Below are 22923 nucleotides of genomic sequence, written 5' to 3' on the forward strand. Positions count from 1 at the left end.
GTAATAAGTTTATACTGTCCACTTTCCTGTGTTTCAAGATTGTATTTGTTGTACATTTTTGTATGTGATTTCTGCCCCTGTGCCTGATGGCCATCAAGCCTCTCCCCAGTGAGACAGAGCCCATTCATTCCTCAACATCTGGACTATTACCTGGTGCAAAGAGACAAGAGCTTTCTGAGGAAGGGGGGATTGATCACACAGCTGTCAGGGTGGTTTGTGTTCTTGCTGACAACCAAGCAATACGGGCACACGAGTTGCCTTACCCCACTGCCTGGTCATGGGATCAGGGATCCACTTCAGCACAGAGACTTACTATGCCTTCCCCATATGGAGGTATGTGCCTACCACCCAACAGAGGTTTGATGAGCCTAACTCCCATTACAAGGAGAACTCAAGAATATGAAATTCTCTAGTGGTCTGCAACACACTGTACATACATACTTAATAAACTGAATACATGATAATTAAGAATGTAAATACAGTACTTTTTTATCTGTCATACAGTCTTTTTAAATATGCATTATGCAACTTTTAACCCAGTTAACACCAAATAGCTGCAGAAGATGCGGCTAGCTACAGTGCCTTTGCTGATGTCATGTACTGTTTTGTTACTGTATGAAGGGAAAATTTATACAAAAAAAAAAAAAATTGAGCAAGTCAATGCTCCTTCATATTTTTATGCAAACTACTAATACAATTTTTAAAATGGCTTTTAACCTGAGACCACTCTTTCCATTCTTTTAACAATGCAGCAAAGAGCCTCTGGCAGACACCTTAGAAAAGAGCATATTAAATGTGTTTAAGATGGTCGTAACTCTTTTTACCTAAAGAGACGTTACTACAGACTACAAATTAGCACTGTTTGCATCAAAAGAAACACAAATTCCAGATTATTGCCACTGTTAAAATGACAACCTGACCCCATGCACAAAATGGGAAAAAGGGGCTATGGATGGATAGAGTTAGCAAAAATCCCAATTTGTTAATGAGACTTGTAGTGAAATATAACAAAATTAGTGAGCTTCAGAAAACATCAAGGTGCAGAGATAGTGAAGACAGAGAAGTTCAGGGATGGATGTTTGAAGAAACTGCGGTATTACAAAGTGGTGACTGAAAGAAGACTGCATAAATTAAGACACTGGATTGGAAAAATATCACTTAAAACAATATACTGCAGAAGATAATAAAATACTTCTCCATGCTATGAAAGTTTTAGAAAGGAATACATAGTAAACAAACAATTCATTCTAAAATATGCATAAAAGCTGTTTATGTACTTTGACTCAGACAGATAAACAAGAATACGATCAAACGTACTCAAAGGCACTTAAGTAAATCACACATTTAACTGATTCATAGGTTCATATTAGGCTATCTGCCCTAGGGCATTTATAAGCCTAGCCAGTGTGTGTTTGGCTTTCGCCACCCATTTTAAATGAATTTTGCTATGCCCTTTTTCGAGGTTAGTATACTGTTGTCTCTGTCTAACAGTGACACAGAAGTGATACCCCGGGGTAAACCTACGATCTCCCATCCACTCATCAAGATTCCTCTTGAAGAGAGTCAATGAGGGACTCTGCCTAACCTGGACTGGGATTTTATTCCAGAGTGAAGGGAGCCTCTGGGTTTTGAATCTGTCCCTCCAGCATGTCCTATTTATTTCAGTGCTGAGGTTAATGACCACTGCCAGGATTAGAACACGCAGTCATGTACTTAATCTTCACAATAACCTACCACTAAGCTACCTGAGATGATCCATCTCTTAGGCTGATCCTGTCAAGTGCTGATAATCAAATATGATATTATGCATATGCATATCTGGTACTGGAGGCATATTTACCTGCAAGACAATACAACACTGTACAAAGTCATCAAAAGCAACTTGTCCTCGACCTTGTCTATCAAACTTCCGTACAAGGATATCATATAGTTGGTCCGACAGTCGATAACCTTAAATTAAAAAAAAAAAAAAAAAAAAAAATATAGAAACGTTATTGAAACAAATATTTTAACATCAATGTTAGGATGTATTTCAGAGCCCATTTTATATGCAATAATGATGTGTTAAAGTTTCACACACAAAAACATGATAAAAAGATATACAACGTGCAAATCAGATAAAGAGCAGGTATCAAAACTAGTACACAAGAACTTCTAGATCAGTTTAAACTTGCAAGGTTTGCCAAAAATCATTATGATGCCTGCAAGAAAAGAAGCATTTCCAGCTAGAAACAGGGACTCTAGCTGGAGTGTAAGAGAAACAACAAAATTGTCAGACAGATTAAATTGTTAAAAAATGTCAGAAAAGTAGTTCCATGCATGATCATTATGAACAATCCTTGGGTGTGAACTAGCAGTACTGTGATAAAATCCATCCATCTTCAATCCCTTTTCCCATTTTTTGCACACAGGGTTGTCACAGTGTTTAAGACCAAGTAACACCCACATTTTAAAACAGAAGAGGCTCCCCAAACAGTTATGAACATATGTAAGCTAAGTAAATGGGCTTACAGAAAATAAGATAAAATCTGCATCAGCTCTTGTCAAGCTAGGCAGGGGCATATCCAAATAATTAGACATTTTAGCATTATACAAGTTAGTACAGTAAACATGGCAGCATTGAAATGCAAACCTATGAACTGATATGAAACCTACCATCCTCACTCAGACTGATACCTGAATTATGGCTCGATTAAGAAGGACTCCAAGCTTAAGGAAAATGTATTAAACAAATCAAAGCAAGACAGCAGATGAGTAAACTAGAACAATAATGAAGTATATGGCAGTATACAGCTTTACAGAGGAAAATCCAGTAAAGGGATACATAGTCAATCACTGTGGGGAGTTAAAGATTCTGAAGAAACAATATCAAATGTTTTTTTATATTTATTTACTTCTGCTATTCTGATATGTTTACTTCTGCTATTCTGATATGTTTTAGCAGTACTGTACACAGTATCAGAATGAGAGTACTAGTCTGTGCTGCCACATGTATCCTTATTACTGATGGATGCTTAAGAGAGTACAGAAGTGCTTTTCTGTCCTATAAGATGCAATGACAGTATCAGATCTATGTGCAGTATCAGTCTAAGAAAGTGCTATTATGTTTTTAGTTTATGAGCTTCACATTACTATTAAATTTCTATTAATACTTTGTTTATTCACAAAACCCAGAAACACCAGTTTCTCAAGTTTCCCGATAACACAAGCCTCAACATTCATCTTGCAGAGAAATCCACTTGTCTCTCAAGCAGCATGGTAACTTGTCAGAAAAAGTACAGTTTTGTACCTACCATAAATGTAGATGTTCGAGGATCCCCATTGCTGCAGTCCTTACTATTGGGTATAGTCCGAGTCAATGTCAGTTAGCCACACCCAGCTGGGCTCGGTCGCCGGCGGTCGGCCAGAGCGTCAGTCAGGGGTACGGCATGCGCACACCAGCGTCATCAGTCGCGTATTTTCTTGCCCCTTTTGTCAGAAGACAGAAAAGACAAAACCACCTTAGGCATAAAGGAAGGATTAGTACATAATGATACCTATCCTTATGGAAAATCAAAATGGCTCTACTGCATATAGGGCCTGCAAACTCTCAGACACCCTTCTTGCAGAAGTAATAGCCAACAAAAGCAGAGTTCCATGATTCCATATTTCAATTCAGCAGTAGCAAGCAGCTCAGGCAAAAGGTTAAGTAGAGTTTCCAACACCAACACAAAATTGAGATCCAAAGGGTAGGAGCTCATTGGGGTCTTATTCTTGCCCCTCTAACAAAGGGCTGCTGAACAAAGGGTCGAAAACAACAAGTGGGGAGTCACAATCATAGTGAGCTGAGGCTGAAAGGTAGGAATGATGAATCTTAATGGAAGAACCTTTGTCCAATTGTCCAATACTCAAATTAGGCTCAGAAACAAATTAACCTTCAAAGAAACCTGCAACCAAAATTGTCTGACCTTTAATAGTACCTTGGAAAGAGAGGGCAGAGGAGGAAAGGCATACACATATGGTTTTTTCCAAACTGAAGACAGAGCATCCACGCTGTGTGATGAAACCCTTTGTGCAATACTGTGGCAGCTGGTGGTTTAGTGGAAGAAGCTTAACAGATCTATGTCTGGAGTCCCCACACTGTCTGTCAATTTTTGAATGAAATGAATGAAGTTTCCACTTTCGGATCCATGATTGGTTGTCTTAAACATCTGCTAAACACAGTTGCTAAGGTTGGCAGAAACCTTGCCTGAAGAGTTAGTTGCTGTTTGTTGATGTACCACATGACAGTTGTGTTGTCTGTTAGAAATCAACACCTGCCCCTGAAGAAGTAACTCCTTGAAGCCATTAATGCAACAAACTGGACTGCTTCATGTTTTCATGTTGATATGTAGATGCTGTAGTCTGGCAGTACTTCTTGTCTTGTATCCACTTTCTTTCCATTTAGATGAGCTCCCAAGCAATGTCGCATCTGTATGGGCATCTGTAATCTGACGCCTCTCCTTGAGTCACAGACTGAGATCCCTTGTTGTATTTGACATTCCTGAGCCCACTTTTTGAAAAGCAAGGTTTTGAGCAGGATGTATTGGCTGAATGACAGTGGTCAAACATCCATGCAGTTGCTGTCCATACCTTTTTTGAGACCACCATTGCTTCATTAAGTGCACTGTCCCGGTAGCTGTGCACCCTGCTATAATAAGAACTGTGCTCCTGCAATCCACGGACTCTGCTGTATTCAGTCTCACACCCAGAAAGCACATGTCTTTGAGAGGTACTAGACTGACTTTATTTTCGCGTGCTCACAGAAGGCATCTTGGCACGCAGCACTGCTATTCCAGATGTTGTATGTGTAGAAGGTCTTTTCCTTTTTTTCAGAGAGAGGTCCAAGTAAGGATAGATTAAGGATAAGAAAAGAAAAGTTGGATCATCAGAGTAGCCTGGACTGGAGCCAGAACCTTGTGAATACTCTAGGCTTAGCGGGCAGATAAGCCAAAGGATAATGCAAGAAGAATTTATTGCAAAGAATGCTTACCCACTTGTTCAGACACATGACAACCCAAATCCAACTTTACTTACTCAAATCCCTTCGCCATATCCACATTTAGATTTTATTAATTAGATGGAAGAAGTATACACTTTCTTTCCCACCACACTATCAACCTTCCTTTATCAGTGGGTGGAGGATTTTTTTTTAACCACAGAGGCACACCTTAGCTTACCTTTGAGAAGGTGAGCCATAGTTTCTGCCCTGAGACTCTTAAGCAATACTTTATGAGCTTGGGCACCTATAATACCTATCAGGAGGCTTAACAGGAGCAGAGGGCAAAGAGTCAGGGAGTTCAAAACAGCCTGCAAAACATCTTCCACCACAAAAGTCACAGGAGGAATAGCTAAGGGCCTAGGCTGGGGTAAGCCGATACTCCTGCAAGTCTTCTCAGAAGACTCTGAAGCCTCTGAACACTGTGTTCAAAAATCAAACTCTCGGGTTCCACCTAGGGCCTCTTATCAGCGGGGGGGCATAGAACCTAATCATAGTAATCAAGTTTTGGCAACAGAAGGAGAGGCTCTAACTACCTTGGGAAGAGAGGGAAGAACTGTTACCCTGAGCCCCCAGCCTGGCCTACCTCCTAAGAACATCCTGTAACAACAACCCAACAGTCTGCCTGAGACTCCATGGAAACTCCTGGCAAACTCTCTGGCTCCACAGAGCTGGAAACTCTGGATCCATGAGTCACTGCAACTGGAACAACAGACAAGTCAGAAAGTTCAATGTCCGGCATTCCTACTTATCAGATTGGAGGAAGTCATCAATTGACTTAATACATATAACATCAGAGAGGACAAAGACAAGTTAATAATCAAGAGGTTAGTGAATCAACGTAAGACTTTTAATATTTTACAATTAAATCAGTAATATGCATTTACTTGCCCGGCCTGTGCTAAAATGGACAAGCAAGCAAATGCATATCATCGATTTACTCAAGTACAGCCTACCTCAAGGAATAAAAGGAAAAAAGACTTTACAGTTAAATTTGGAAGTCATGTGAGTATACTATCGGTTCAGAGACATCAGTTGTACTCAAGGTGTTCTGGTCCAAGTTTAATAATGCAACTATAAGAAAACAAGTGAAAGAAGACATGATGCAGAAAATCTAGGACTCGCACTTGTGAAGTGTAAACTGAGCTCAGAACGTTCTCTATTGGCTAAAAATGTCAAAGCAGATAAAAAGAGATGTGCAGAAACTCTCCAATCTGCCATTTCCATTGATGTACACAGCTAATGTTCTGGCGATGATCCAGATGCCAAGAGTACAATAGCAGCTCATTCATCTGCTTGAGATGGCATAAGGGAAGAGAGGAGTGGCAAGGTTTTGTGTACTCCCCTCTCTTTGGAGAGGTGGGGGGCATACACCATGGTGAAATTTCCAATGGAAGCCACAGGGATGTTTCCCTGCAAGGAAGAACAGGTTCTTTGATTACACAATATTTGAATCTACAGCATGCCAGCTAACTGCATGCCTAACCTCTTTGGTGTTTAGGCATGCAGAGGGTAACGAGGCTTACACGTACAATTTCAATCCCCACTGTGCAACTGTGAGGTCCACTCCTGGCTTATCTAGCTTTCACCTCAGATAACAAAAATGGGTTGAAGGGCTCTCACCCCAGAGAATGAATGAGCTCAACAGGTGGCCAGGAGGGATAAAGTTTGGTCAGCAGAGGGATTGGGTCAAAAAGAAAAAAATGTAAATTCTACAGTCGGCATCCTAAGAAAGTGATGCTAAGGCACAATATTCGACAGCTGGTATGGAACAAGGCTGAACTAAAACCATTTTACTTTAGAAAAAACAACATTTGATTTACATTATTACTCTGGAATTTCCAGGGATAGTTAAACTGAAATACATTACAAGCACTACTGTGAATGTGAGTACTGAAAAGTACTTTTGAAAGCTACAGAATTCCAGAGGCCATCACTTCATTAATGGTCTGCAGTTCAATAGTCAAGAGTTTAGACATTTTACTCAAGAATGAATTCAAGCCCATTAGTTAATCCACGATATCCAGAGTGCAATGGTCAAGTGGAGAAAAAGATGTACACAAAAATCTAATGAAAGCGATTGGTGCAAGTCTGTGCTGGACAACAGTAATACTCCAGCTTCAAGGAATAGAGCATCTGCCTTTACTTATAAGCAGGAGTGCAGGAGAAAACTGCCTACCACCACTACTTTGTAGTTGCCAGAGCATAAACATAATGCTGTTAACTGCTTCAGAGCACACCTGTCAACCTCACAGTACTATAATCAGGGACAAAGGCCAAAAATTGGGGATAGATTTTCAAATACTGCCCTTGTCAACTGAGAAACCAATAACTCATTTTGCATTAGCAAGTATTGACTAAAAACATCAATGATTGGACTGAAATCCACATATTGTGTGAACAAGCCAAAATTAGGAGGCAAAAATCTGGTAATTCTTCAAAATTTTGGACACAAATATTTAGCAGAAAAAGAGCTGAATTCAAACCTGATCAGTCTACTGAAGTAAGCATACTAACTTTTCAGAGTGAGAAATGGCCAGAAGTTGCAGAGGAATCTAAAAACCAGAATAAGTGTCTTCAGGACAGATAGTTATCAAGTTAAAATTTAGATGTCTAGAAATGGAAGAATAATTTGTAAACCTAACTGCTGTAGTGACTTTACATATGTGTAAAGTATACATTAGAGCAAGAAGCAGAAACTGAATAATGTTCATAATAAAGAATGAAGCAAAAGCTCACCTTTTATGTTGTCCAACCTTTCTACAGATAATCAACCCTGCCATGGCCAATTGGCCAATCTGTTCCCCCCTCCTTGGGTGCCATGGCAGACTACTGGAGGTAATCATCAGGGTTTTTTTTTTCTTCTGAAGTAGCCTGAGTGATTCAAATACCTTTGGTTGCTTATATGCATACTCTCTAGCACAGGGGGCCTGTAATGCCATGAGTGAGTGGCATGATGTGCAAGCTTCTAAACACATCCTCCCAAAGAAGCAACAACCCTCCAAGGACTACTGGGCCTACAGCTTAGCAGAAGCCAAAATGTTCTGGGTCTATCCCACCTTCGAAATTACACTACCACCAGAACTCACAAAGGGTGAAATCAGACTAAAAAACGTCACCATGGGAAACTATACCCTCCTAGGTGAAGGTATAAATGCATTGCAAGCATCATCCCAAGCTGAAAATGGAAACTATGCCGAAGCTTACATTAAAGCCCTGTAGGAATCACTTGCATAAGTGTATAAACTCAGCTGTACTAGATATAATCAAAGCCACAGCCCCAAGTAAAATCAAGCTGAAATGGTGGACTTCAAAAATCAACAAACTCTACAATAAACACAAAAAGTTGCTGTCCAAGAAAACAAAGACCCAACAATGGAAAAGCACCCTCTTCAGCCTTAAGAGGCAAACAAGACAACTTGTCAAACTGTTAAAGAGATCCTTTGAGAGAAACCTAGCAAGTACTGCCAAAGGATAACCATAAGGCCTTTTTTTTGTTACAGCTATGTAAGTAACCTAAAGGGTAGGACCCAGGCATGTGCAGAACTGGTGGCCAATGGTATCACGCACACTGACCTCACAGAGATAGCGAACCTGCTAGCAGATAGGTTTGGCAAAAATTTCATTCCCTTATCCCCTTCTAACTTACAACAAACCCTTCCCAAACTTCCCCCCATACCTTTATCTGAAGAGCAGGTCTTCAAAGTCCTTTCCATGGCAAAGAATATGGCCACTATGGGACCAGATGACATACCAGGCTGTCTTCTAAACAGGCTAAAACATGAACTAGCATCACTACTAAGTACCCTTTTTAGTCTTCAGTCATAGCCTAACTACCAGGTTTGTGTCTGTGGAATGGAGAACAGTTACAGTTATTCCCCTCCACAAAGGTGGCCTAGCAACAGATCCGGGAAATTGCAGACTCATAAGCCTGACCAGCCTCATCTGCAAGGCCATGGAACGTATCATTCTGGCCTCATAAATAAAGACATAGGTGACCTCCAAACCCTGGACTCTACCTAATTTAGCTCTGTGAAGGGCAGATCCTCCCCATTAAATCTGGCGGATTTCTTTGAAAGTGTGACCAAGGCCATTGATGAGAGCAAATCTGGACACACAGCATACATCGGCTTGGCAAAGGCATTCAACACAATCCCACATTCAGGCATTAACAATAAACTTAGCAAACTGAACGTAAATCCGTTCATTGTAAGAAGGGTTGCCAACTGGCTTATAAACCGTTCACATACTATCAAAGTATGTGACTCTACATCAACCAGCAGACCTGTTACCAGCAGGGTGCCACAGGGTCAGAGCTGGGCCCCCTACTATTTGGTATATACTTCTCATAAGTCCAGGTCAAAACTAAATGGTTGTGGCTGCCCATGTTTGCAGATAACTGCAAACTAGGTGCAATCATTGAATCCCCACATGTCGTCAGTATGTTTCCAGGATGGTCTCACACACACCAAATGACTGGTGTATTAGTCACGGTCTCAAACTGAATGCAAAGAAATGCATCATTACTCCCTTCAGTGCAAAGAAACAATGTCCCCTCACACTATCAAATCAGTAACAATACCCTAAGTACCCATGAAGCAAGTAAGAGACCTGGGATCAGAGGTTGACTGCAACCTTAACTTTGACCACTACATGTCTACCGTTGTAAGGAAAGCTTTCCACGTAGCTCACTTGATTAGTAAAGGCATCACCTCAAGAGCAAAAAGAAGTTATAACCCCCCCCCCCCATACCCGGCACTTATCCAGCCCATAATTGAGTATAATGCTCCATTCAGTATGTACTGTACTAAGCATCTACAGCAATTTGAGAGACCTCAGAGGTTTCTAACAAAGAAGATCAAGGGCCTCAAGCATATGCCTTTCATGGACTGACTAAAATCCCTGTCACTATACTCCGTACCGTATAGACTACTTAGGGGAGACGTATGCCTCAAGCCCCAAACCTAATGAACTTACTGCATATCCATAAATCAAATGGGTCTATGGCTACTCATTCCATGGACTTGAATATGGTATATAACTTAAATAGGACATGCAGGAGGGACAGATTTATCTCCCAGCTACTGCCACGTCTTTGGAACAGGCTACCAATTCATGTGAAACAGAGCACCTTTATGACACTGTCCAAGAGGAACCCAGATGAGTGGATGGAGCATCATATATTCTTACCAGGGGTAGTGCCCATAACCCTCCTGGACATGGGCAGTCATTGCTAAATGTAATCTTGGATACGGAGTAGTACTTCTACGGTATTACATTGGGTTGAAACGGCTAGGCTTAAAATTACCTCCAGGTCGATAGCCTAGCAATCTCCTATGATCCTATCCACTGCATGCCAAACTTGCACTCCCTCATAGCAGGATCATGCATTGTTGTAGCAGACTGGACCATCACACTTCCTCTAAGTAAGCAAACTTCCCAAACCCACTCACTCCCATCCTTCCATCTAGCTCCTTCAATGCCTTACTCACTAAAAAAACGGAGGTTGTCTAGGTCATAAACAGGGCTCCATGTCACAAAGTTGGAGAATTTTTATTTTTTTTTAATACCTTTACATTCTACAATAGCCATGACATGCCTGTGCATAGTAAAAAGTAAACTTCTGGAATCACTGTACTGCAATGCTGTTCCCTTACAATTTATCTACATCACATGTAGTCCTTTTTTAATAAAAAAAATGGAGCCATAACATGGAGCTTTAAGAAAGGTGGTCTCCAGTAAATGGATGCTCGTCATGTTCATTCACTGTATGAGAACTGAAACAGAGATTATGAAGAGTCAGCATCAGGCTTATCTCACACCTTTATACTTGTGCTATTTTGCTATATTTTAGAAGTGGGTCATTCTGTAGACTGGAAGTGGCAACACAGTTCTAACAAGGGTTCTATATGAAAGCTTCTTCATAAAGAGATGGCAGTATAACGAACAGTATCCTTAAGATGGTGTCCGATACCAAACAGATTTGACAAAGAATGCAGACTATCTCATTCTGATTGCTGAGGATATACTTTGCACCATGCAGAAAAGGAATACATAAAGTTCATAGGTAATTAGTAGGCTAGTGAACCCAGAGGGCCTTTTTAAGGCTGGCTATGCTTCCCAATAGTGAGAATCTAACCTTGACTGTGTCAGTAAATTAAACACTTTAACCATTAAGCCAACCCCCAACCCCACTCCTACAAGTTCTGGGAGTGTCAAAGAACATGAGAAATGATGGCAGAATGTTAAAGACGGGAGAAAATTTTAAAAACGCATTATATATGGTTATAGGAGTTCAAGGGTAGATGTTTGGAGGGTGCAAGATGGACAGGAGAAGAGACACAAACAAGATTACTATTGGCCTACATTCAGAAAGCAATGCTGGCAAGACATGAAAAAAAGAAGTTATGTATTCACCATAGCATTCCATGTTTGTTGTCCATCTCGCCATTCATTCTTACTGGTTGGGTTCAAAACCAATCCTCAGCCACATACTATAGCTCGAAGTCTTTTACTTGGCACGTGGCTGAACAACTATCCCATCATGCAGTGTGTGACTCCCCAGATCGTGTTTACTGCTACTCATAGTGATATGTGAATACTAGTTCTACAATAAAGGATACCAAAAGGAAGAAAGCCAGAGGAGTTTCTGTCCAAGGAAAAAATCCTCCAGGTTCTCAAGGAGTCTTAGGCAGAGGGAAGGTGGGAGGGATCATAAGAATGAATGGCGAGATGGACAATAAACATGGAACATTATGGTGAGTACATAACTTCTTTATGTTATGTTGTCCTATCTCGCCTTCATTCTTACTGATTGGGACAGTGTCCCTAGCACCATATTCCCAGGGTGGCTCATGGGAGTACACTTTTTAGCACAGTGGAACCAAAGGAGGCCCTGTCCCTGGAGGCCAAATCCACTTTCTAGTGAGTGATAAAGGTGTGAGGTGCTACCCACGTATCAGCGGCACAAATATTATCCATTGACGGTTTAGTCTGGTAAGCAAATGACATTGCCATAGCCCTAGAAGAGTGACCTTTGACTTTGAAAGGTAGTTGTCTATTATTAGAATTGTAAATAAAGGTAATACAGTTTGAGTGCCAGTTGAGACTTTAGAAACTGGCACGCCTTTTTTGACTTCTGAAAATGAAACAAACAGTTGATCAGACTTCCTGAAATCTTTGGTTCTATGTAAACAGAAGCGAAGCTGTCTATGCACATCTAACTGATGTAACTTGTATTCTGCCTTGTTGCCGTGATTAGGGAAAAACACTGGCAGCTGAAAGTTATGTTGTGAACACACCTTAGGTAAAAAAGATGGGTTTGTCCGGAGAAATAACCTATCCTTATGGAAGATTAAATATGGAGGTTTGACTGATAAAGCTTGTAATTCCGAGACTCTTCTTGCAGAGATAATAGCAACCAAGAAAACTGGTTTCCCCAAGACAGAAATTTGAGGTCACAAGATGAGGAGGGTTCAAAAGGGGGCAAGATCAGGTATGTTAGAACAAAATTCATGTCCCATGGCAAGAGTGGTTCTTTAATGGGGGGGTCTCAATAAACAGGTACCCTTTAGAAAGGCTTTACATAATCTGTGTGACAAGTCAGAAGTTCCGTCTCCTATATGGAAATTAGAAATTGCAGCTAGTTGCACCTTGATAGTAGCTGCCACTGAACCTTGTCGAAAAAGCTCTGATAAGAACCCAAGAATAGAAGAGATCAGAGAAGAGAGGGGATCGATATTTTTACTCTGAGCCCAGAGTGAGAACCTTTTCCATTTGCTAGAATATAGCTTCCTAGTTGTAGCTTTGTGTGAAGATGTGTTTAACTGCTGGTGTAAAATTGTGAAGACTGACTAAGTTGGGAACTGCAGCAGCCATGCTGTCAAATTGAGAGTTTGGGGGGAGGGGTGGAGGGTTCCCGACATGCGAGTGAGAAGGTCTGGAATTAGGTCCAGCATCCATGGTTCCTCCTGAAGATGTGGCCAGAGGAAGGGAAACCAAATCTGACGAGGCCAGTATGGAGCGACGAGAATCATCCTGCTTCCCAATGAGTAGGCTTTCTGGATGACTTGTGGTATAAGGGGGTATGGAGGAAATGCATACAGTAGTACCGAGGGCTAATCGTGAACAAGAGCAGGTACTTGGCTCTCTAACTCAAATGAGCCAAGAATCACAGACAAACACACTAGACAACATTCTACACTAAAGTACTTGGCGGGATAGAAGGAAAAAAGGCCTTGCGACTACGACGATGGCCAACCAAGCACCAAACACAGTAGAATGAGATTAAAACAACACACAGAACTACAGCAAAAAGAACTATCTAACAAAAGAATCTATGACTACTTGTAGACAAAACAATTGGCGAAATGCACGAAAAATATGTTTTTCAAAAAACTTGGCCACGGCCAAGGAGAACAGCATTCATACTCGAGAGGCAAACGAGATCTGGGGAATCACGCACTGCATGATGGGATAGCTGTTCAGCCACGTGCCAAGTAAAAGACTTCGAGCTATAGTATGAGGCCGAGTCGGAGCAGCGGATTGGCTCTGAACCCAACCAGTAAGAATGAGGTCAAGATAGGACAACATAACATCAACAGTTACTAACAAGTTAACTGGAATATCTAATGAATATTTAAAAATATTGTATAGTTAGATATCACACACACACACACACACACACACACACACACACACACACACACACACACAAAACAACCAGCTGGGAAAATGTACTCTTCCATTACTAGTACAAAATTCCAGCTAGAAGGACTAATATTCTTAAAAATAACAAGTTAAATATTATGCAACAGTTCTTTTTGAATAGCATTTACTTTGTTTTGTGTAAATAGTTTACTTTCTGTCATGTCTGTAGTTCTAGCTTATGTTCCGACATTTGCTCAAATCTGTGCTTAGGCCGTTTTATACTTTGAATAAAAGTTATAAAACAGTTATGGAAACTAGGAGAATGCTACTGCCAAGTTAATATTTTGAATATGAGTTGCAGCAAGTGACTTACTTCGTACCTCAGCCACAATCTGTGACTTGGAATTATAAGTCTGATTTTGAAAAAGCAGCTAGCCATTCAAACCCAACATTCATGTAGTGTACAGAAGACAGCTACTTAGAAAATTAAATGGAGCTATTGAAAAGGATAAACACTCTTACCAAAGACAATGAAAAGGATGACATCTTAGTAGTCTTATCATAAATGACTGGACAAACATGACCCCCCAAAAATATTTTTTTCCTATTTCATACAATCTTGTCAGGACTAAAAGTGTATTAGAAGGCCAAGGAGCCATGACTATAGAAAGAAACACTTCAGCATGACAAAAAAAGTCTAAACTGCAACCAGTGCTTACAACTCAACCTGCTAAAAATTAAACAGAAAAGTGGTGAATCTATCCAATCTAGCATGTAAGGGACTCTTAAAAATAAAGAAAAGAAAAATGAAAAAAATGAGTTATTTAAACATTCTATAACTGTTCAAATTGAGTGGGTTGGTTTGCTGGTTTGCTTCACAATAAATGAACTACATTTTTACATTGGCGTTGTGGAGATATTTTTCATTGACGTTGTGGAGCTGTTTTTTGCCGGATTATTCATTCATTGTTTGGAGGTGACTGTACACTCATTGGTGACTCCGTGGCTGGACATCAATAATAAGTTATACAACAAGAGGAAGAAGTTGCTATTTAAGAATAGAAGGAGAGGTCCCAGCACTGGAAGAACAGCCTCCTCTGCATGAACAAAAAAAATAAGACAACTTGTAAGATCCTCTAAGGGCAACTTTGAAAAAATTTAGCAATCATAGCTAAGAATAACCATAAAGCATTCTTCAACTGTGTCCATAACCTAATAGGCAGGACCCAGATGTGTGCTGAATTAACTCTGGATGGCATCACACACACTGATCCTGCAAAAATAGCTAACCTATTAGTTAACAGATTTAGCAAAATTTCACTCCCCTTTCCCCTCCAAACATTTCACAAAGCATTCCCTCTACATCTCCCTCACTCTGCACCTCCACACAGCAAGTCATTAATGCTCTCTCCAAGGCCAAAAACACAGCCTCTATGGAACCAGATGGCATCCCAAGTTGCATTTTAAATGGTCTAAAATGCAAGTTAGAAACTCCATTAGGTACCCTCTTCAGCCACAGCCCGAGTACTGGTCTTGTCCCTGCTGAATGGAAAACAGCAACAGTCATCCCCCCCATTCATAAAGGGAGTATAACAGACACTGGGAACTTCAGACCCATAAGTTTAACCAGCCTTATATGTAAGGCCATGGAATGAATCATCATGGACCTTATAAATAAGGATATAGGTCATCTCCAAACCCTTAATCCAACACAGTTTGGTTTTGTCAAAGATTGGTCATGCATGTTAAACCTTGTGGACTTCTTCAAAAACATCACCAAACTCACAAATGAAGGCAAATCTGTTAATACAGCCCTACCTTGACTTAAAGGCATTCAACACAATCCCACATTCAGACATCATTGATAAACTCTCCCAGTTGAATATCAATCCTTGTCATCAAGTGGATTGCTAACTGGCTCACCAACAGATCACACTCAGTCAAAGTTGGGGACTTTACCTCAACCAGCAGACCTGTTACCAGTGGGGCTCCCCAGCAGACCTGTTACCAGTGGGGCTCCACGGGGGGGGGGGGTAAGTGTTGGGCCCCCTATTGTTTGGAATATACTTCTCAAAAATTCAGTTCAAAACAAAGGAGCTGTGGCTGACCAAGTTTGCAGACAACTGCAAATTAGGTGCAATCACTAAATCCCCAAACAATGTCAATATACCTCAAGAGGGACTTGTACAAACCAATGATTGGTGCCAAAGCCATGCACTCAAACTCAATGCTACAAAATGCATTATTATCCCCTTCAGAAAAAATGATATCCCTGCAAACTATCATATAAATAATAATACCCTAAATAACAATTCAGTAGTGAGAGACTTGCAAATGCAAGTTGACTGAAGCCTAAACTTTGATCACCATGTGTCTACTGTGGTAAGAAAGGCATTCTATGTCGTACACCTCATTAGCAAAGGCATTGCCTCAAGAACAATATATGAAAATATAAGAGCAGAATATGTGTGTGTGAATGAGAGGGAGGATAGAGGAATGGTGAGGATGTAGGGAGTAGAGGTGGCGAAGGTGGATGAGTTTAAGTACTTGGGATCAACAGTTCAGAGTAATGGTGAGTGTAGAAGAGAGGTGAAGAAGAGAGTACAGGCAGAATGGAGTGGGTGGAGAAGAGTGTCAGGAGTGATTTGTGACAAACGAGTACCAGTGAGAGTGAAAGGGAAGGTCCGCAAGAGGGTAATGAGACCAGCTATGTTATATGGGTTGGGGGCAGTGGCACTGACAAAAAGGCAGGAGTCGGAGCTTGACGTGAAGATTTGCACTGGGTGTGACGAGGATGGACAGGATTAGGAATAAGTATATTAGCGGCTCAGCCCAGGTTGGAAGGTTTGGAGACAAAGCCAGAGAGGCAAGATTACGTTGGTTTGGACATGTGCTGAGGAGTGATGCAGAGTATATTGGGAAAAAGATGCTAAGGATGAAGCTGCCAGGTAAAGTACAGTTGTGTACCTACCATAAATGTAGATGTTAGAGTGTATTCACTGTTGCAGTCATTACTCTTGGGTTATCCTGCTGGCAGGCTACCCTCAGTCGGCCAGAATTCCAAAGTCTAGGTCCAGCGTCAGTTTCTGTCACCTCTTCCCTGACGTCAGTGTGCCAGGGGTATAAAAGATGGAGCCAATGCCATTTTCTTCAGTTTTTCTTGCCCCAGATGTCAAGTGCCCCCAAATTTGGTAGGCTGAAAATTATGCCAATAGGTATGCATGCACAAAAATAAACATTTCCTTCATCTACAAGCAAATACACCACATAGGTTGTATAGGATAGAGAAGTACAGATAAGTCCCAGCAAAGAAAAAGGGGGATGATGGGTGGGTAACCTGGACTGCAACAGTGAATACACACGAACATCTTCATTTATGGTAGGTACACAACTGTACTATGTTCATCGTGTTTCACTGTTGCAGTCATTACTCTTGGGTTGAATCCCAAAGCTGAGGATGGGTGGCTGGGCTAAATAGGATTAGGAGAGGCTATGAGGCCCTGCAGAACAGCAGTGGCAAAGCCTGCTCTGGACTTAAGAGTAAAGAGGTAAGTGGTAGTGCTTTGTGAAGGTGTGCACTGAACTCCAGGTTGTAGCCTCTAAGGTATCTTTGGTTGGTACTCTTCTGAGGAAGGCTGCTGCTCTGGTGGAATGAGGCCTAATGCCCTTAGGCACTGATTTGCCATGTTGAGAATAGCCGAAACGGATGCAATGGCCTATCCATTTAGAAATAGTCTGTTTTGAGATGGCCTTTCCTTGTGATCCTGCAGCATATGACACTAAAAGTCGCTCAGTCTTTCTGAAAGCTTTAGTTCTGTCCAAGTAGAAGCGTAACTGCCTGTGTATGTCCAAAGAATGCAGAATTTTCTCACCCTTGTTCTGTGGATTTGGATAAAAGGTAGGCAAGTGAATGGTTTGGTTGAGGGCCACACTGGACACCACCTTAGGCATAAATGTAGGGTTTGTCCTCAGAGAAACCCTGTCTGGATGAAAAATGACGAAAGGTTCAACAGCCATGAGTGCTTATAACTCCCGACACTTGCCTTGCAGTGGTTATTGCTAGGAGCAGAGCTGTTTTCCAGGATAAGAATTTTATGTCTGTTGTTGATGCTGGCTCGAAAGGAGGCAGTGTGAGTTTTTCCAAAACATAACTGAGGTCCCAGGCCGGAATTGGTGCTCTCCTTGGAGGCCTAATGTTTTTGACCCCTCTGAGGTACTACCTTATTAAAGGATGAGAAAAGATAGGTGGTTCTGTAATGTAATGGGCTGAAATGGCAAAGGCATGAATCTTAACAGATGAGAAAGAAAGGCCGTTGTTCAGCATCTCAGTTAGGTATTGTAAAATCTGATGGATATTTGGTACACACGTGTCAATGCCTTGTTCCTGGTTCCAAGCACAGAATCTCTTCCATTTTTCTGCATAAGATTTTTTGGTACTGGGCCTCCTAGCCTCCAAGATAACATCCATAACAGCCTTTGAAAGAGGAGTGTTCTGAATGGCTACAATATCTGCCATGCTGCCAGATTTAAGGTCCTGAGTTGGCTGTGCATGATCTGATTGTTTTGATGGGTCAGCAAGTGAGAGGTTTGAGGCAATATCCATGCTGGACCTTGAGACAAGCTCTTTAGGATTGGGTACCAGTGCTGGTGCGGCCAGTCTGGTGCAATCAGTATCATTTTTGGCTTCTCTTGTCTGACCTTTAGGAGTACCCTGGGAAGGAGAGGCAGTGGGGGAAAAGCATATACGGTTAGATTTTTCCAGCTGAAGGACAGGGCATCCACTTTCCATGCTTGCTTGTGATAAATCCTTGTTCAAAATCTCTGCAATTGGCAGTTGTGAGGGGAGGCAAATAAATCTATGTCTGGGCATCCCCATTTCCTTGTTATGTTGAAGACTTGTGGATCCAGTTTCCATTTGTGGGGATCCATGAGGTTTCTGCTTAGTTCGTCTGCCAGTGTACTAGTTTTTCCCAGCAGGAATTGTGCTTGCAGGTGAACTTGAAAAGCCAATGCTGTGTCCCATAAGGTCATTGCTTGTCTGCAGAGGGGGTAAGAATGTGTTCCTCCCTGCTTGTTTATGCACCACATGACTGTAGTGTTGTCTGTCTTTATCAGTAACTGACCTGGATGAAGCAGATCCTTGAAAGCTGTCAGGGCATTTTGAACAGCGAGCATCTCTTTTTGATTTATGTGAAGATGCATCTGGTTTGCAGGCCATGTGCCCTGAATACATTTTCCTGCCATATGGGCCCCCCAGGCATAATCTGATTCATCCGTAGTCAGTCTCTGCCTGGCTGTGGGTAAACTGAATGGCAGACCGTTGTTGTGGTAACAGGCTTCTGCCCACCATCGAAACTCCTGTTGCAGGCAGGGAATGAGTGCAATTACTGTCTCCAGGCTGTGGCAATGCTGAGTCCAAACACTTTTTAGATACCATTGTAGTTTCCCTCATATGCAGTCTGGCATATGGAATTAGTAGAATGCAAGATGCCATGAAACCCAAGGCCTGCAGGATTTTCCTTGCAGATAAGTGGGTTTTTGTTGCCAATTTCTTGAAGTAAGTAGTCAGTTGCTTTTGTTCATCTGGCATGAGATAAGCCATCTGGGCAGTTGTATTTAAGCTTGCACTCAGGAATATTATCTCGAGAGGGCACTAGTTTTGATTTCTTTTCATTTACTGTGTACCCTAGGCCAATTAGTAATCTTTTTACAAATGCCAGATGCTTTAGAAGAATGTCTTTTTTTCTCTGCTTGAATTAGGCAGTCGTCCAAGTAGGGATATATTTGAATTCCTTTTTGTCTGCAAAACGCAAATACTGGTGCCAGGCATTTTGTAAAGACCCTGGGCGCAGTAGATAAGCCAAAGGGCAGAGCAGAGAATTGGTAATGCATTGAGCCAGCTATGAATCTGAGGTATCTTCTGCAAGACTGTCTGATTGGGACATGCAGGTATGCCTCTTTTAGGTCCAAAGTTACGAGCCAAGCCTTTTTGCCCAGCATGGGCAGTAGCTGCTGTAGAGTCAACATCTTGAATTTTGGAACTTCCAGAAACGTATTTAGTATAGACAGGTCCAGTATTGGTCTCCAGGTTTTGTCCTTTCTGGGTACTAGGAAAAGTCTGGAGTAAAATCCTTGCCCCTGCTCTTGTTGTGGTACTTGCTGAATGGCCCTCATGTCCATGAGGGCTGTAATTTGTTTTTGTGCCTCTGCCCATTGATTGTGTGGGGTCTGGCATACCTTTTGACCTTGGTAGAGTGTGAAAATGGAACCTGCAGCCTTGGGACAATATGTTGAGGACCCATTTGTGTTGGGTAACCATTTGCCAATTTGATGAAAAAAGTGCTAGCTTTCCCCCTAAGGGGGCTGCCAAAAGAAAAGTGCTTGGATCTGGTAGAGGGAAGTCATTGGGACGGTTTCCTGTAAGGTTGTGATTTGTCCTCTCCGCTTTTGGAGATAGGAGCCCCCCCCCCCATTGTTTAGGCCTGTATGAGCCTTGGGGCTGAGATCTGCCTCTTTGTGGTCTGTCTGACACTGGAAAGGACCAATTTTTAGAAGGCCAGTTCCTGCTAAACCTGGGTGGCTGTACCTGTAAGAAATCCTTGACTGTTTGCATGGATTTTGCTTTATCCTCCATTTTTTTCAATACCTCTTCTGCTTTAGTACCAAACAAAGTATCATGCTGTAATGGTGCATCTAATAATTTTGCTTTAACATAAATCAGGTAGATTCTGTTTCTTTAACCAAGCATTCCTTCTAATAACAGAACCTGTAACAGCGGCCTTGCAAGAGGCCTCCAGTGAATCATAACCACATTGCAAAGTATGCTTTCCCACTTGTTCAGCTGCATGAAATAAATCCTGCAATTCCTTGTTCTCTGAACATTCAGCATTTGTCAACAATTTCTGTTTAAGCAGTGACATTAAATATTGCTGATATTTAAGCATATGAAACTGACAATTTAAAGCCCTTACAGCCAGGGTAGCAGAAGTGTAGACTTTTTTCCCCCATCTGTCTAGAGCCCTAGAATCCCTATCAGAGGGGACAGGGTTTTTTGCAGTGGAAGCTTTAACCCCTTTGGGACCCTGAGATATAGTTTCTGGGTCAGCAGCAGGGTTTTTATATAGGAATTTATGAGAATCCGGAACCCTGTAGTATCTGTCTGGCTTAGCAGGTGCAGGGGGTAAAAAGTCTGGGGACAAGCCGGACTCTGAAAATACATCATCATCTAGAACAGGTGGAATAGCAAGGGGTCTGTGCTGAGGAAGTAACAGAAAGTCTCTGAGCCTTTTCTTAGATTCAGAATAATCTTGGCTCTCCCAGTGGAAATGCTCACTCATGGTATGCAGGGTTTCCCCAAAAGAATAATCCTCAGGAGGAGAGGCTGAAGGAATGGATTCTTCAGCATCAGAATCCTCATAGGGAAGCATGGAATAATCCTGTTCAGAAGAGGAGTCAGAGGAAATAGATACCTGATCAGAAGAGTCATACTCTGTCTCTTGCCTAGACCTCTTATCAGGAGGGGGATGGGAGCCCCTGATCAAAGTAATTTGTCTTTAGAGCCGCTTTAGTCTTAGTCTTTGAAGCTGAAGATGGCTTAATATATAGTTGTGTAGGTCTGAAGACACCCTCAGAAGCAGATGCCTGCTCAGCGGCTCCGGACCCATCTGAGGGAATGATTTCCGAGTGTCCAATACCTTGAGTATCCAGAGGCCCAGTCGGCTCCACTTGGGAGTTGGAAGCGGCCTGTGGCTCTGAGGTAGTGGGTGCCAGGGGCTGCGAAAATGCCTCACTGAGAACCAGCGAACTGGTGACTGGCCTAGCAGAGGCCTTGCCGTCGGTTTTGGACCTCGGATGCCTATCCTTTTCCTTGCATTTTTTGTGAACTCCAGTTGTCGGCTGGTCCGAAAGCATTATATAATTAAATCTTCGGCCAAAGTAATGAAATGCAAAATTGAACAGACGCTTAATAGTGCGTTGGTTAAATCTAGCACAAAATCGACAGCTACCAATATTGTGATCAGGGCCTAGGCAAGGAATACAATAAGAGTGAAAATCCTTATGAGGTATTTGCTTCCCACAAGAAATACAACTTTTTCTGACATCGGTCTGGAGCAAGAAAAAAGTTTCTCCAATGGGGTACTTAGCTTTAATGAAGACTTCGGTTCTGAAATTCGGATTTGAAAATCTCAGGAGTCGGCTGACCGGCACTTGCAAACTGCTTTTGTTTCGGGCACCGCGCAGCAAGAAAGACTGAAGAAAATGGCGTCGGCTGCATCTTTTATACCCCTGGCACACTGATGTCAGGGAAGAGGCGACAGCAACCGACGCCGGATCTAGACTTTGGAATTCTGGCCGACTGAGGGTAGCCTGTCAGCAGGATAACCCAAGAGTAATGACTGCAACAATGAAACACGATGAACATCAGGAAAAGAGGGAGGCCTAAGATGAGGTTTATGGATGTGGTGAGAGAGGACATGCAGGTGGTTGGTATGATAGAGCAAGATGCAGAGGACAGGAAGAAATGGAAACAGTTGATCTGCTGTGGCGACTCCTAATGGGAGCAGCCGAAAGAAGAAGAAGATTGCCTCAAAGCAAAAGAGGTCATAACACCCCTGTACTCGACCCTCATCAGGCCAATAATCGAGTACAATGCTTCCTTTGATATGCATCTTACCAGGCAACTGCAGCAACTTGAGACCTCAGAGATTTCCAACCAAGAAAATTCAGGATCTCCATCACATGTCATAACTGACAGAATGAATTCACTGTCACTGCAGTCAGTAACATACAGACTACTTGGAGGAGACTTGTCCCTGGCCTACAGAACAATCTCGGATCCAAACCTAATGGAATTCCTGCACATCCACAAGTCAAATGGGAAAGGGTCACCCACTCCGGGGACCTTAACCTGGCCTGCAACAAAAACAGGACCTGCTTGAGAGACAGATATGTTTCTCAGAGGTTACCACTCCTCTGGAATAAGCTACCAATTCACATTAAACAAAGCTCCTCTATGACCCTGGTTAATTGTAGCCTGGATGGGAAACTGTAAATTCCTGCCATGGATTTCACCTATGACCCTCCTAGATACGGGCGGTCGTTGCTAACTAAGATCTTGAGTTTAGGCAAGATCCTTTATATTCAGTTTCTCTAGTATTATATTGGGTACACATGGCTAGGCGTATAAAGACCTTTGGGTCAATAGCCCATTAACCACCTATGAACCTATAACTCAAATGTCTAGCAAAAATGGGGCA

The 22923-nt window shown here is 41.9% G+C and overlaps 1 protein-coding gene across 2 annotated transcripts in view; it reads right to left on the reverse strand.

Annotated features, from left to right (window-relative positions):
• Window positions 1–22923, reverse strand: part of PDCD6 (programmed cell death 6) — a 268864-nt gene that overhangs the window by 50433 nt on the left and 195508 nt on the right. For both annotated transcript variants that reach the window (XM_044064592.1, XM_044064591.1), the window contains exon 5: window positions 1841–1950. In XM_044064592.1, coding sequence (XP_043920527.1) covers window positions 1841–1950 — 110 coding nt within the window. The remainder of the gene's footprint in view (window positions 1–1840; window positions 1951–22923) is intronic.

The sequence above is a fragment of the Protopterus annectens genome, chromosome 3.part0 (genome assembly GCF_019279795.1).
Source record: "Protopterus annectens isolate FY-2018-M chromosome 3.part0, PAN1.0, whole genome shotgun sequence".
NCBI classification, from domain to species: domain Eukaryota; kingdom Metazoa; phylum Chordata; order Ceratodontiformes; family Protopteridae; genus Protopterus; species Protopterus annectens.